Raw genomic sequence first — 16,681 nt, 5'->3', positions numbered from 1 at the left:
TACAACAATATTTGTGATAAAAAACTGATTGAATATATTCATAGGAATTGAAATGTTTCAATGCCATAAGACATAAAACATCCATCTACCCATAAGCTTTGAAGCTTTTCATGACTAACTTTATTGAAATATCATACCATTAGTATATCATATACATAATGTAGCAAATATTAAGTGGAGGGAGTCTTTAAATTTATCCTTAACGTTTTTGATGTTTTATAGTATTTTAGATTTCATGTTTAACTTGCCATGACATTTATCTTAAAGTAGAACTACAATGTTAAGTAAACAAATATAATTGCTTTGCTAAAAATCTTCAAAACCCGCCAATAAAAATAACAAAACATTTGTCTGTTGCCTCATCTTTTTATTCGTAATATGCGGTTTTCTCACTTTTGAAATGTAAGTGTAACTAGTTCTGCTATATGTGGAAATCTTACGAAATTGCATCCAATTTTAATTTGACATTCAAATAAAGGTAAATTTGATTTCTGAATAATTATATTACTACTCATCAATTATTCCAAATTTGTAGCATGCTTAGAACCCTCAGTCAAAGCCTACTCTCCACAGGTGTGAGAAGTACACTGGTTTTTTATATTCAATCAAGGCCACAGATTACTTTGAAACTTCATACCAAACTTCAAATGATTTCAAAATACAAAACTAAACATAGTGATCATGACAATTCTGGTTTGCCAGCAGGATACTACACTATAATTTAAGCTATCAGTTGATGAACAGCGACCAAAGTTTGGACGACCTCAAATGTAAATTATAGTATGCATAGACACCCCTGCTATAACCTGCAGTCAGTTGTACTGAAGACTTGTATGACCAGTAGTAGTACATCCTATAGTACTGACACACCCCTGCTATAACCTGCAGTCAGTTGTACTGAAGACTTGTATGACCAGTAGTAGTACATCCTATAGTACTGACACACCCCTGCTAACCTGGAGTCAGTTGTACTGAAGACTTGTATGACCAGTAGTAGTACATCCTGTAGTACTGACACACCCCTGCTATAACCTAGAGTCAGTTGTACTGAAGACTTGTATGACCAGCAGTAATACATCCTATAGTACTGACACAACCCTGCTATAACCTGGAGTCAGTTGTACTGAAGACTTGTATGACCTTGTATGACTTGTATCCTTGTATGACCAGTAGTAGTACATCCTATAGTACTGACACACCCCTGCTATAAATTGGAGTCAGTTGTACTGAAGACTTGTATGACCAGTAGTAGTACATCCTATAGTACTGACACACCCCTGCTATAGCCTGGTGTCAGCTGTACTGAAGACCTGTATGACCAGTAGTAGTACATCCTATAGTACTGTAATCACTTTACTAAGAGTCTGTATAGTGATTTATCCTACAAATATTAAAATATGACATCTACATTAGGCTTTATACATAAACATATTTAATAGTATCATGATTACCTCACTTGCTACTAACATCCCTCTGGTTAAATAGTGAGGAAGGAAATTTAGGTAAATAAGCCTCTGGCTCAATAATTACTGAATATACTATTTTTTCTTTATTTATATGAGAATATATATCAACCATATATTGTACTGCGGTTATAATATATGAAACTGAGCTGATCCTCGCAGTATATCAAGCAACTGATGCAGCTGCAAATTGAAAGACTCTAACCACTGAGCTAACAAGTCTCATATGAGACTTTAAGTACACATTAAGTGGGTTTATCGTTTTTTTTATTGTTGAATAAATTGTTGTTGTTATTAACAAAGACTAAATATCTGTTACCAATATTAACATGAGGGACGATTAGTCTTACTATCCCTCATGAATATAAACATGAGCATTGGGCCCTCCGCATCCCTCCGTGGTGTTGGGACTTTAACGAAACCTCCCTTGGCTTTCAGGGACATTTGATCACTAATCACTATCAAGCTATGTTGTGATCTCCATAGATGAGCCATTATGGCTCTTGGAGTAAACAATTAGAAAATATATGGTTAAATAAAATAAAAAAGTTATGCTATTACTTATAATAAATCTAAAGAGTACCTATAAAGCAGTGCTTTTCCTTGATCATTTCCTATCGATAGAAACCCACTATTTGGTGAGAAATCAAATGAATGAACATATCGCAGAGGTGCTTTTGAGTTTGGCCAGTTAGAGAAAACCGACAGAGAAGGTAAATGAACCTTTGGAGATAGAAAGAGAGAAAAATGTAAGCACATCAATCCTCGAGATATTACAAAACTAACCACAAACACAGATAGAGCCTTACCAGCTTAAATGCATCTCTACCAAACCTTGAAGAAATAGCTAATATCTCACTAGAAGCAAAGAAGATAGGAGAAGAAGTTGAGTATCAATCCCTTAACACACAAACCACTGTATTGAATAAAGACATTTTACCTGGAAGAGTTAAACAAGGTCCCATCAACAGGAGTTGTAATATTAGTAACGGACTTTAATGGCTTAGGTTTGGACTGGTTGAAACACTTGTTGTCATAAACATTAACTACGCCACTATCGGATCTGATTCAAACAAGAAAATATATATGAGTTGAAGTAGACGATTTCTTCATCCAGTGATACAAAGCTGGTATACATACCCACAAGCCAAATACTGTCCATCTTTTGAAGCTGCAAGTGACGTCCCCATTAGACACCCATCATCTGTAAACTTGTGTAGACATGTTCGAGTATTCATGTCCCATATGTATACTTCACCATCACCTAACAATTAACTTTTGGTTACATTCCATAAAGCATAGCAACAGCACATGCCATGAACATGGGTCTTTAGACCTGATTTCAAAAACTCATCAAACAGTGACTAATTCCAGCTCCTGATATAAATAGCTATTGAAGCCTTTTTTGGATAACAACATTGCGTTCGTATAAAGTCCCAAACTAAGACGATTGGTAAATATTTAATTATGGATCTGCTAACATCTTAGTGAGTGAGTGAGTGAGTGACACATTTGCATAGACAGACCCCTCAGAATAATTTGGTTCTATGCGTATCCACGAGTTAAAAAGGGCAGAATAGACACTGAAGTTTTTCAGTTGGGTTTTGAAACAGAAACAAAGAGGCAACCATGGTCAGTATGTTGATATCAATCTTGGTCGAATTTGAATGGTCAACCAAAGTCAACATGCCTAGAATGGCATATCATTTTTCGATAAATCATGCCTATACCTAAAACACCAACAAAAAATATCCATTTGGGCACAAAAACGTCTTCCAGTCCCTTCTTTCTCACTTACTTCCAGTACTAAACATATGTGAACCATCAGCAGAAAAGGTTACTGCACCTACTGTTCCATTCATCTTTAGGTTTCCAATCCACTGCTTTGTCTGCATACACAAAAAATGAAGACGAAAATAATAAATACCACAAAATTTTAAATGTTTCATTTGTTTTTGTTTTTCCATCCAGCACCTGGCAACATTCCATTGGCACACTGGATATGGTCATAATAATTAATAGGTTTTGTAGGTCCTCAGTGGCTTACTTGTGTCCACAAAGTGGAGATGGGACACCCATTTAATTCACAGTCCCTACTGTAGAGAACCAAGGTTTTTACAAATTTTACCACTCAGTTAGGGCTCGAAACTTTGTAGCTTTGAATTTGCTTGACCATTTATCTAAGTAAGCTTGAACCACTGACTTTTGGATTGAAAGAAACACTAACCATTGTGCAACCAAGCACTCTTTAATTTTGAATTAAACAACAACCTAGTTGACATGCCTGTGGGATTTCATGGTTATACCCAGGAAGGCATGTTTTCTATCAAATCCTTTCCCCAATCCCTACCTCTTGCCCTAATAATGCCTGAGTACTAAGGAATAATTCTGTGCAGACTAGGGACATTAAGCATATTATATATAATATAGATATTTTGCCTATTTCTTTTTGTAGGAAACATCTTACTTACTCTGCTTGACACTAGCATCATGTATCCATTGTCACCAAGAAAAACCAAATGACTACCATCAGGAGAAACTTGAAACTTTTCAAGGTTCTTTTCACACCTGCCTGAAATTTTATTGTATGTTAACATTCCTCAAACTAAAAGCATACAGGAACCCCTTGTACTAAATCACATTTAAACATACAGCTGTATATAGCAAAGTAATTGACTTTTTTAACAGTTAGATTAGTTAGTTTAGTTTATTGATTTTGTCACCAAAGTAATATACACATAACACCTAATAGGATTTACAAACAAAACAACACAAAAAGAAGGGGAAGGAAAGAAAAGATGAGCATGTGACTGGAGCATGTAAAAGGCAGATTGATAAATGCCCCTTGCAGTAAAAAGAGTAAATTAACAAAACAAAAGTAAAGCAAAAGTAAAAAAAATAAGAACAGAAATAATACAGAGGAATAAAAAGATCTAATATTGATAATAAACAAAAAATATTATTTCACAGAAGTATTTTTTCTTTGCCCTGCTGGTTCCAAAAGGCTCTCTTGTTCCAGTATACTAATCACTAGTAATTATTGGTAATCACAATCATAATAACAAAATCCTATGACTGAGAAGCACTGGAGCGATATAGGCTCTGGAACCAAGGGTAGTCCAGTTGTTAAATGGTATTTAATTCAGGGAACATTGGTTATCATACATACAGGGCTTAAAATAACGGCCAGACACACAGTAGGACAATATCTGGCCAGAATTGGGACTTGTCCTGTCAAATCTTTGACTTGCTGGTCATTTTGATCAGTATTGTCTAGCGGCCAGAAATGAGGCATCACTACGCAAAAAGTAATTTGGACTGTTAGGACAGCCATTGTCTTAAGATGTCAGGAAAAACATACTGTATATTTTAGGTTTAATCCAGAATTAGCACTAATCTGTGTACCTCTAATATGTGGAATCCTTATCACTTTTCCTTTAATCATATCATATACATAGAAATATTTCCTTCTTGATGTCATAATAACTTGCTGTCCATCAGTTGAGAAGTGAGCATTGTAAATTGGGAACTTATTCACAAAAATGCTTTGTAGCTTGGGATTGTCTTGACCATCAATCTAAGTATTTAAATGATATTTAATAAATATACACTTGGGAGATGATCCCAAGTTTTATTAGCCTTGAAACCAGTATATCAATTTTTGTTATTAAGTTTTTAAATTAGTATATGTAATAGGACTCCATGCTGTCCAATTAAGAAATAATTGGATGAGGATTAATTCCGAGGAGTGACAAAATTGGATGAGGCCGTAGGCTGAGTCCAATTTGGCAGTCAGTCTAATTTTTTGAGTCTAATTATTTCTTGATTGGGGAGCATGAAATAATAATAAATAAATAAAAAATCACTTTTATTTAAGTGTCTAGTCGTTCTAGCGCTTTCGCACTAATTGGGGACACTTTTCACTCACACGCACTACCACTACATTTAATATTCTATGCACACAATGCTCAACTCACATGTTGATTTTTATGGAGGGAGGAAACCGGAGAACCCGGAGAAAACCCTCGTAGCATAGGAGAGAACAACACATCAAACAAACTCAATTCACATGTAGCGACCGCAGGGCTCGAACCAGCGACCCGACCCGTTGGACTCACCGCAGTGAAAGACGACGCATTAGCCGCGAACGCCACCCATGCTACCCTATTAATTATTATAGCTGCCTAATTAATCCCATATCAACAAGACCTGTCCAATAAAGAAAATAATTTTACAGTTACCTATATGGGATTAATGAGAAATGATTATGATGAAAAAGACAATATAAAAATAATGATTAATGTTTGATCATCATAATGATGATAAGGATAACTTTGAAAAAAAATATCCAATAGAATCCTACGTATATCTTGTCATAAATGAGAGCCTCAATTTGGTAGAGATCACATAATTATACAAGAAGGTAGTTTGCATGATATGGAACTGCATAAAAACGTCTGACACCTGTATTACTTGCCATACAAGTAATTTGGAATTGTTCTTTCTTTCCCATCAAATACACCAAATAAACATGAAAATTACAGGTACTCAAAAAGAAATAGGTATATCGACTATTTACGAACATAATATAGGATACATGTTCTCACTAGTGTAGGGAGTTTGCTTTTGGCACCAAAACGTAATAATGTTTATATATTGTCTGACTAAGATTTTCACTGATAAATCAAAAAAAGAAAAAAAAAATCCTCATATTAATTTTGAAAAATCCTCAATAGCAAACTAATACCAAATTCACACCTAGACGTGCTTAGTTAAATTATGTTTTCATTAGGGAAAAAATTGAGAAACTAGAAACCTACAATATAATGAAGCTTTCTAAAATATTATCAGAGCAAGACAAAGGATAGTTTACATGTATTATTTCACCAAATATTGTGCAGTGTTTGTAGATAGTTTTCCAAACCTGTTTAGTTAAACCACTTTAAAGCATGTTTAAACCTTGGTGTGAATGGGGTATAATTTTCTTATTGATATTACCATAATGATAGTAAAAGGTCCAGCAAAAGAAGAATAACAATAGTAATAGGTAATAATTGATAATATTTAAAAAGGGATGAAAAACAGGAAAACTCATAAAAACCACTGAAGTGCAGCCGATACCCAATAAACAACTCTACTCACATGCATCAGCAAGACCAGAATTCCAATCTGGGTTGCATTGGCAAGGGGCGATGGACATGTAACCAGTACTTCCCAAAACAAATGATTGTAATAATATGATGTTTAAGGTATGAGACCTGAGTCGTGGCTGGAAAAAAATCCTCACTTTGTACTAACTAGTTAGCTTGTTTACGATAATATGAATCCATATTCTCGATTTCTTGGAGTTTAGTTGTTCCGTTTTCTTAGAAAACGGTGCAAAATTTTGTTTTGAAGGAAGCCATTTTGTTTACTTCGTGTGTAAATGCGAGAGTATTTCACTGGTAATTGATCCTTTTGAACATGTGCTTTAGATGAACATCTCGGGGCCCAAACGGAGCAAGTAACATTGAAATTTGAGTCTGGCTAGAGGCTAAAATTGGTTCAAATTCACTTGCGCTTGTTTCTTGTTCAATTAAGTATTGCCTCACCGCCTTCGATTAATAAAAAAATTTTGCCTGAGTAATTGCAGTAAAATTAAAAACTTTGCCGGACCTTTTGACTTCTCTACCATGTTCTTGAGGCTCTTGGTTTCAGAAGGACAGACGCAAAGGGTTTCCAATACCATAAACCACTCCATGACCTTCAAGCTTTTATTCTAAGCAACGGTGCAAAGCTGCGTCTGAATATATATTTAATATATGTTATTATATTTAGCCTTTCAGGCTATTTTCTCTAATGCATATTTCTGTTACATTCATTGATAAGCTAAATGACATATACTTTCTATAACTGCTGTATAAAATGCTACTTAAAACACTCGAAGAAAATCTGTTGATAAGTAGATTGCTGTTTGTCAAATTTATGGTGTGGTTTCTTGTTTCACTGTCGAAATATGCATGCATTCAGGCCGTTGCTATGGATTATGTCATTTGTTTGGGACTCGTTACTGGATTCAGATGAAGCGACGTGTGGGTGATATAAAACCGAAGTTTTCTGATAGTTTTTGTTGCTCAATTGGCTTGATATAGTGAGTCATGACGTAGTTCAATGTCAGAAACAATATGGCAGCGAATTCTTTCGTTTGAATCCAAAATTTAAGAATTATAGTGACTTCAGCGCATTAAAGCACCACTCTCCCGCATGCGTTCTTCAATAAACTCTTTTGTATTTATCATGCTATCCTTAAATTTGAAGCAAATCTTAAATAGACCTTTAAGATTAAAAATTAGGCAGCCCGGAGCAAAGACATATTTTGATAAAATGTTACAACCGAAAACCATGTCACAGTAGTTTAAGCTCGCCAAAAAAATATTTTGCTCCGAGCTGCCTAATTTTCTTTCTTTATACAATTTATTTTCATAACTCAAGTTTTATTTTCTTTATAACATTTTCTAGAGAGAGATATTAATAAATTACTGAAAAAGAGCCTTGGGTTGCCTGCATTTTATTGACACCTTAGGTGTGAAATTTCACATTTTTGACATGCCATTTGGAAAGGAATTTTATGTATATATCTATTGTGAAGTACTATTTTAGGTGTATTGGATACAGTGCAAATAAATTTCGTAGAAATGACAGCCACTTTACCTAGTTCTCATACCTTAATGTTGATAGCCCCTGGCTTTTTTAACAAGTGCTCTTCCAGGGGATAACTACTTTACAAATCAATTGAAACTTTTTTATAATGTCAAAAAGAATATAACTTGGAAAAATGGTACATTCATACCTGAAAGAGGTCCATTGTTTTGTTCAACCCAGCAGTCAGCAGTACCTTTGAACTTGGATGAAATTCAAGAGCCTGTATGCCAGCCTATAACAAAATAATAAGAGGTCAACTACAATAGAGTTCTATATAGCTATGGATTTTGCCAATATAAGTAACAAACACTCCCATCAATTGGTTGATAGATGACCATGTAACACTAACTAAATCTACATGTATCCTAACTGGGAAATAAGCACTTGTCACATGACAAGGATAGTTAAAATAATGTGATCAAAACGCGAAAAAAGCTGATGGCATGATATTTTGCATAATTACAAACAACAAAGCCAGAAAAGACATTTTGCTGGAATTCAGTAGAAATGGAGCCGGAAAAAGAAACAGAGAATTTCCAGTCTTTATAAGAAGAAATACAGACAGTAACTGAGAAAAATAATTCGCTAGCAAACAATAACATGCAAATACTTTGAATTTAACAGAGAGAAAGCCTTCCATTTTATGTTGTCATGATGTTATAATTTACTGGATGTATTACACAAAACTACAGTAAAGAAAAGGAATTGTAATGATGTAAAGAAATGACAAACATATACATGAAATAAACTGGCAACTGTTAAAACCCTTATAAAATGAGTTTTCTTACATTAGATGGCTTAGAATTATTAGCATCATTGACTCTCCTGATATTTAGAATTCCCCTCGGCAGTGTTTCATGGCTGCAGGTTAAATAATTTCCTGTTCTCTTCAATATCTCTTCTTCTATGCCATCATCACTTTCTTCTTAACAAAAAAAGAACATAATATAAACTTGAAATGATAAAGGTATTATCCACAGAAATACTCGTTTATCATTTATCAAGGCTTTTTTAAATATAACAGCAATAATAATAAAATAAAAATAAAAATGCCCTATTATGTGCAAATTTCATGGCGTAATGATTAAATGCACAATAACAAATAATAAGTACTAAGACTATATAAAAATTAATTAATTAAAATATGCAAATAATATCATTATAAGCATATCAGTCAGAATTAATAAAACTTATAAGATGACTTTACCTATGTAACTAATTAATCTATAGTAGAGTGACTTTATTTGGCCCATGAAACAAAGTTGTATAAGAATTAGTGACTTAAGGTATGGGACCTGAGTTGTGGCTGGAAAAAAATCCTCACTTTGTACTAACTAGTTAGCTTGTTTACGATAATATGAATCCATATTCTCGATTTCTTGGAGTTTAGTTGTTCCGTTTTCTTAGAAAACGGTGCTTAACTTTGTATCGAAGGAAGCCATTTTGTTTACTTCGTGTGTAAATGCGAGAGTATTTCACTGGTAATTGATCCTTTTGAACATGTGCTTTGAGATGAACATCTTGGGGCCCACGCGGAGCAAGTAACATCGAAATTTGAGTCCGGCTAGCTGTTAAAATTGGTTTGAATTGATCGATTGTGCTTGTTTCTTGTTCAATTAAGTATTGCCTCACGGCCTTCGATTAATAAAAAAATTTTGCCTGAGTAATTGCAGTAAAATTAAAAACTTTGCCAGACCTTTCGACTTCCCAACCACGTTCTTGAAGCTATTGGTTTGAGAAGGACAGACGCGAAGGGTTTCCAATACCATAAACCACTCCATGACCTTCGAACTTTATTCTTTGAAACTTATTGCGTCTGAATATATACTTTTATTGTTATTATACCTTTCAGGCTATTTTCTCTAATGCATATTTCTGTTACATTCATTGATAAGCTAAATAACATATACTTTCTATGACTGCTGTATAAAATGCTACTATATATTATTAGAAAACTCATTAATAATTCATGAAGAAAACACAATAGAAATCATGACCATGAAGGTGATTTTAAATCGGATAAAGATTCGTCTTCATTTGCATAAACTTTAACTTGGATTTTCTCTATCAAACTTGGTTCATTTCGTAAAAAAATCGGTACACAACGAGAACAAACATCATAAGTTTTCTAAGCCGTTCAATAATCTCGCAGATCGTGTTTTATCGGGTCTAAAACCACTCGGCTGCGCCTCGTGTTTTATACCCGATAAAACACTCCTGCTCGTTTATTAAACATTACTTAAAACACTCGAAGAAAGTCTGTTGATAAGTAAGTAGATTGTTGTTTGTCAAATTTATGGTGTGGTTTCATGTTTCACTGTCGAAATACGCATGCATTCAGGCATTCAGGTTGCTATGGATGATGTCATTTGTTTGGGACTCGTTACGGGATTCGGATGAAGCGACGCGTGGGCGATATAAAACTGAAGTTTTCCGATAGTTTTTGTTGCTCAATTGGCTTGATATAGTGAGTCATGACGTAGTTCAATGTCAGAAACAATATGGCGGCGAATTCTTTCGTTTGAATCCAAAATTTAAGAATTATAGCGACTTTAGCAGATTAAAGCACCACTCTCCCTCACGCGTTCTTCAATAAACTCTTTTGTATATATCATACTATCCTTAAATTTGGAGCAAATCTTAAATAGACCTTAAAGATTAAAAATTAGGCAGCCCGGAGCAAAGACATATTTTGATAAAATGTTACAACCGAAAACCATGTCACGGTAGTTTAAGCTCGCCAAAAAAATATTTTGCTCCGGGCTGCCTAATTTTTTTTCTTTATACACTTTATTTTCATAGCTCAAGTTTTATTTTCTTTATAACATTTTCTAGAGAGAGATATTAATAAATTACTGAAAAAGAGACTGGGTTGCCTGCGTTTTTTTGACACCTTAGGTGTGAAATTTCACACTTTTGACATGCAATTTGGAAAGGAAATTTTATGTATATATTCATTGTGAAGTACTATTAGGTGTATTGGATACAGTGTAAATAAATTTTGTAGAAATGACAGCCACTTAACCCAGTCCTCATACTTTAACAGTGAAAAGTTAAACAAAAGACAACATGTAAATTGCGTCTATTACAATGTATTTTGTTGACTATTATCCAACAGGAGAAGGAAAATCACTATAAAAAGCAAGCTTTTTGTCAAAAAAGAATGCTTCTAATTATGATAACTATTAAACAATTATTTGCCGAAGGTGAAGTGATTATTTGTGGAATATTTACTGAGCCGCCAGTCTTCAAGCTGTGAGGTAAATATTTACAATAATCACGGAACCTGAGGGGAATGATTGTTTTAGTATAATTTTAGCTTGAATATCTGAGAAAATACGAAATTCAGGATAAAAAAACATTTTAGTATTACTTCTGATCTGGAAAACTTTGGAAAACCTAAACACCACTCCAACAGTGATTATAGTCTCAGAATCACTGGTCACTCAACCAATCACAGCTCCAGAAACTCTATATTCAAGTCTAAAATTATACTAAAATGAATTATAACTAAATCAAGAAATGCTCATCAAGCAGATATTGACATACTGTACAGTGAGGTAGGTAATCTATTTTATTATAATGAGTAAAATGTAGAAAACTATCAAAACAAAATCCTATTACCTTGATTATTCTTTCTGTCCAAACTTGCCCAATTTCCATCTCCATAAATTTTCTCAAATCTGTTAAAAATAAGGTTGTTCGATGAAAATATCTGAGCGTAAAAAGGAAATTAATTTTGATCAACTCAAATTACTCTTCTATCTCTTTTACATAACCACTGATAAATAACTTTACTTGTCATGCACAGTGAGGTTTGTACGTCAGTGTCATGCACAGTAATTCCAAAAAAGGCTCCCACAAGTTGAAGACAGTATGCCAAACTCAAGACAGTGGTGCTAGTCGATGAAATGTTGTAGGTCGTCTGTGATTGTATGCAAACTTGGATGCAACTTCATCTCTGAGAAAGTGATCATCGTTAGTATTCTTTAGATAAAGAATACTAAGAAGACCATATAATATGAAGTCTATACACGTTATGTTTATGATGATCACTCTAGTTAGATCAAAGGCTTATGAATTATTCATGTGTTTTCTAACTAGTTATGAAGGATTTTGGTCCATGTGAAACATATCATGACATATCAAACAACCTGATCAGAACAAAATAGTTACAGCTTATTCACGTCAGGCATGACCAGTATCTCTAATGTTTCAATTGGACTTTCATAAGCCTTGTCTGAAATTCCAAGTCTAGGCACCAACTTAACTTAAAATATGCTGTCTATGACTACATATAGCTACTGCTTTATAGGCAAATAATAAAAGAAATAAACAGTAAGGTATGATAAGATAAAGAAAGAACAAATAAAACAGGATAAGGCAAAAGAATAAACGATTATAAAAATATACTTAAAACCTGAAAGAAAAGTTCTTTTGGATTCTAATTTTTTAAATAATATGTATAAACTGGTTATTCGTTCTGGTGATCTGGTGGAGTGTTATCTTTTGTAGAAAAGAGAGCAATAAATAATAAGGAACATATAGAAAAATGAGGATTCAATAAGTATAAATTAATAATGCATACTGTACATACGATAGAATTACTAAATATAAGCTTACAGATTATACATGTATATAAGCTTAACTAGCTTGCAGTTTATGAACACAAAATAATCAGCATTATTCGTTCTTAAATGGCAAATACACTGTACTTGAGTCTTGAAAGGCATTATTTGTTCCCATAAGCGAATTATTCACTCTCAGTCTTTAAGAGACTCTTAAAACCATTACAACACTTAGTTGTATGGATGGCTAGATGCTGTACTTTGAATGAATGAAGATGTTGAGATGTCAACCCTAAAATCTCACTTGATTGGCCAATGCCACAGGTGATCATAATTCTGCTGGAAAATCTCTTGAGAGACTGTCAAAATTACTGAAAAATCCTCTACAAATAAACACTTGGCAACGATCGAAGGTTGAGTTTGGTTGTTGAAGCAAATTTATATTATAAAATTATTGTAAATAGAGTAAAAAATACTTTGAAATCTAGCATCAAGGAGAAGATTTATTAAGTTAATTGATACTTAATACTTAATACTTCATTGATTAAACAAATAACCATAAATAATTAAATTCGGCTGCTTCAAAAGCAAATTCAGTCCCACCAAAAATTACATGTAAATATGACCATCAAAAAAGCAAATTGAAAGACCACAATAAAAATACAATAAGCCATGAAATAAAGTTATGATGATAATATTGACTGGATTGGTGCCCCATAGAAAATTCAGCACATGGAAGGATGAAAACCATAGTTTGAACATTTTGATTGATAACAAGTCAACAACTGGATGAAGAATCATGAAACAATTTGATTGGTTCCGAGTATTATTCAAAAATATATCCACTCACTTACATTATTAGACAACAACATAGAAGCTACAGTATACCTTTCAGGCAGCAGCTACAAAAGAAAGATTTTCAAGCTAATGATGAGGTCAGGGGAATTCTTTTGGAAAATGTTTCACGATCATTCATGCTAGTTTATTCAAAACCTAATTCTTTTATTGAAATGTTTTTGGAATATCAGAATAATTGATTGGAGATTTGAAATTTACATACTGTAACATGTCGATATTTACATTTGACTTTTCGAAACTACTCGTCATGCACTACGTGAATTAGCTGTAACTTACTGTAGTATACACACCTTTCCATCTTGTATATTACTTTTATACAGAATTTAAAATGCCCACTGTTATAGCCTGGCTTATGTGCCCTTTGGTTTCATATCCTAGCCTGGCCTTCCTGCAATATTGTAATATACTATGGATCTGTATTATAATTCATACTCACTGTGTTCTTAGTTTCGTTGAGTATTTGCTTCCACACAGTACGCTTTCGTCTTTAGTATCTCTTAATTTTCGTAACTTTCCTCCAGCAATTACATCGATCCTTAAAGTAACAAAACAAGTTGCAATACCGTATTTACTCTTTTAAGCCTTATTAATTTTTTGGGGTTTCAAATGCAGCGTTAATTTGGTGGCAGTGTTTAAGGGTGGTGCTTATTTAAGGGTGTGCTTACCATATATATAAAGTGTTGCCAATGATTTCATATGAAGTGAATACAAATGATAATAATAATAATAATGATAATGATAGTAATAATAATAATAATAATATTTTATATAGCACCAATTCCAGGAGTTCAACAATGCTTTACAATTTTAATACATTATATTCACATAGCAATTAAACATGATCATACTTCATTCAATTAATTCAAACAATTTACTAAAGTACTCTAAGATTAGCAGGAACTTGTGGATAAATTAAATCACTGTAAAAAGCTTTGTGAAACTGACGTTTCATTATTTTATAGATATTAATAAAACTAATGATGTAAGATAATAATTCTGAGTCCAAGATGGGAATCAAGCCCATGATAAGAATTCCTTCAAAGCGGGGCCATATATCATCCACTCTTTCTCACCCTCTCCTTAGAAAGACCTGCTCTTCTTTGGATATCCAAAATGTTATCCATGGTAGGGGTATATCCACCAGTCAAAGTAAACCCTGACCCCCCACCCCAGGATATATGTGGGGATTAGTATTGAATAGCAAACTAAAACTGACAAATGCCCCATGATATGGTGACAAAATTTGCAGTAAATAGTGAAAAAAAAAAAAGAAAAAAAAAAAAGACACCCCTCGGGGCAACAAAATTTTTCTAGTTGACATATTTCTATATCTTATTGTTTCTATAAGAAAGTAAAATGCTGTGACCCAAAATTCTCTGCCGGAAAAATGGCTGCTATCTTGAAATTTACAAAAGGAATCCCCACCTAATGCCTCACATGGGGATGACAAAGAGTGTGAATCCTCACATAGTCAGGACCCAAAGAGCTGCTGCTATAAAAAGATAACAAATCCACACCAAATCCCCACAATCATATCCCGGGGGGTGTGTGTGGGGGGGAGTCAGGGTTTACTTTGACTGGTGCATAACATCTATGCTCTTTTAATTTCCAGTTACCATTTGGATGAAGTTTTTTTTGGAAATAGTTTGAATTTTCCTCTAAAGGAAAATAGGGAAATTACATAAGCAATTGTATCATCAATCTATAATTCCAAATAAGCAACTATTGTATTATTTTCAAATTTTCTTTTCTGTTCAAATTAAAGATTAATTTGGATTGTTTCCATTCCCATTCTTTCAAGGGAAAACAATGACTTATGGAATCAGTCTAGTATAGTTTGGGATGATATAATTAATCTGCAATTATGGACTATTTTGGAAATAATTGAACTCAAAAAAAATCCTCTGACTGCGGCCTCTTCCAATTTTGTCAGTCCTTGGAATTTTTTTCATCCAATTATTTCCAAATTGGACAGCATGTAATCTTATTACCTATGCAAACCAAGGCACACAAGAATAAACTACGTACTTGCACTGCGCCTCTGCTTCATTTTACTCCTGTTCACTTTTATAATTTATGGAGGACACCATATAACACTTACTTGAGTCTCGAAATGCATTTATGAAAATTATTCAAATTAAAGCATTCAAGAATCTATTTTTAACAACAGTAAAAATATCAGAAAATAAATGTCTAATGTGCTATGCATTATACTAAAATTCAACTTCTGTAACTTATATATTTTGCTTACTTTTCATTTTCATCGTCTTCATCAATCCATTTTGGTTGTCTTGGAGTTACATTGCACTCTGTGTTTGTCTTGGCATGTTCTGCCTAAAAATTGAAAATTGTGAGTCATTTATTTTAAAAGTTAGTTTCAGGTTTATAAAAGCAGCATAAGAACTATATACCTCGTCAGAGTCATACTCGGAGTGTCTATCTTCTAATTTTTCATTGCATATTGGTTTGTCACGTGTAGCCAAAATGTGTTGAGCTGCTTCTCCAAATAACAAATTTTCTAGCTCTTTCTCGACGCCTATGCCATCATCATCTACGGGTTTTTTCTTTTTTAAAACTTTATGGTCTTCTTCTGGTTTGTTTAGTACAGCAGTTCTCTTTGCCTTTCTTCTTATCATGTTATAATTGCGAGTAACATACGTTGTCTAACAATATCACTCGTGTCGACCCGTCCTGCATGTATGCATGTGAGACCGCAATTCGTACTGGTCATCGAATCGTGTTTAGTCTAGGAAGGGAGGGGAGGGAGAGAAAGAATGAACAAAGACACGTAGCTGTAAAGACCGTTCATTATAAATCTACATTGTTTGAGAAAATCGGTAAGAAAATAAATAGCTCTATATGTTCCTGTTTGATCGCGCATCCATAAATGCCTTCCAGGACTCTTAACTATTAAAATGATTTTTATTATTCAAACTCTCCCCCCTCCCCCCAACGTCATCCATTTTCTTCCTTCAAAATGGCGATAGTACTTCCTTATTTTAGCATCCTAGAACATCACATAACTGATATCAAATCCTAGCTCTGGATTATTACTGTAAAATATCCAATGTGTCAGGGATTCGCAAGTGGTGGTCGGACTTGGCTTTTGGG

At 33.7% G+C, this 16,681-nt stretch overlaps 1 protein-coding gene across 2 annotated transcripts; it reads right to left on the bottom strand.

Annotated features, from left to right (window-relative positions):
- Positions 1–346: 346 nt before the first annotated feature.
- LOC116297921 (U3 small nucleolar RNA-associated protein 18 homolog) lies at positions 347–16,541 on the bottom strand. 2 transcript variants are annotated; one of them, XM_031706248.2, is made up of 14 exons: positions 15,982–16,541; positions 15,822–15,904; positions 14,007–14,105; positions 11,769–11,827; positions 8,933–9,069; positions 8,293–8,376; positions 4,869–5,040; positions 3,935–4,035; positions 3,262–3,352; positions 2,604–2,727; positions 2,404–2,526; positions 2,273–2,321; positions 2,047–2,186; positions 347–1,381 (listed from the first exon to the last, which is right to left on the bottom strand). In XM_031706248.2, the coding sequence occupies exons 1-14, from the start codon at positions 16,204–16,206 to the stop codon at positions 1,357–1,359; spliced, it is 1,512 nt and encodes a 503-aa protein (XP_031562108.1). In that variant the 5' UTR covers positions 16,207–16,541; the 3' UTR covers positions 347–1,356. The 2 variants fall into 2 exon arrangements, with proteins under 2 accessions (XP_031562108.1, XP_031562119.1); XM_031706259.2 differs by having other exon boundaries at positions 8,933–9,066.
- Positions 16,542–16,681: the final 140 nt, after the last annotated feature.

Source organism: Actinia tenebrosa, unplaced genomic scaffold (genome assembly GCF_029948245.1).
Source record: "Actinia tenebrosa isolate PJP-AT-01 unplaced genomic scaffold, QUT_ActTen_1.0 PGA_scaffold6__47_contigs__length_16458017, whole genome shotgun sequence".
Classification (NCBI taxonomy): Eukaryota; Metazoa; Cnidaria; class Anthozoa; order Actiniaria; family Actiniidae; genus Actinia; species Actinia tenebrosa.
This window is presented reverse-complemented; position numbering and strand designations above follow the sequence as displayed.

Bases quoted from the DNA above. Each gene is read 5' to 3' on its own strand.
- LOC116297921 (XM_031706248.2), bottom strand. From the start codon at position 16,206: ATGATAAGAAGAAAGGCAAAGAGAACTGCTGTACTAAACAAACCAGAA. The intron at 14,106-15,821 runs GTAAGCAAAATA...TGTTACTTTAAG, and splicing joins GAAGACGATGAAAATGAAAA to GATCGATGTAATTGCTGGAG. The intron at 4,036-4,868 runs GTACACAGATTA...ATAAAATTTCAG, and splicing joins AAGGATTCCACATATTAGAG to GCAGGTGTGAAAAGAACCTT.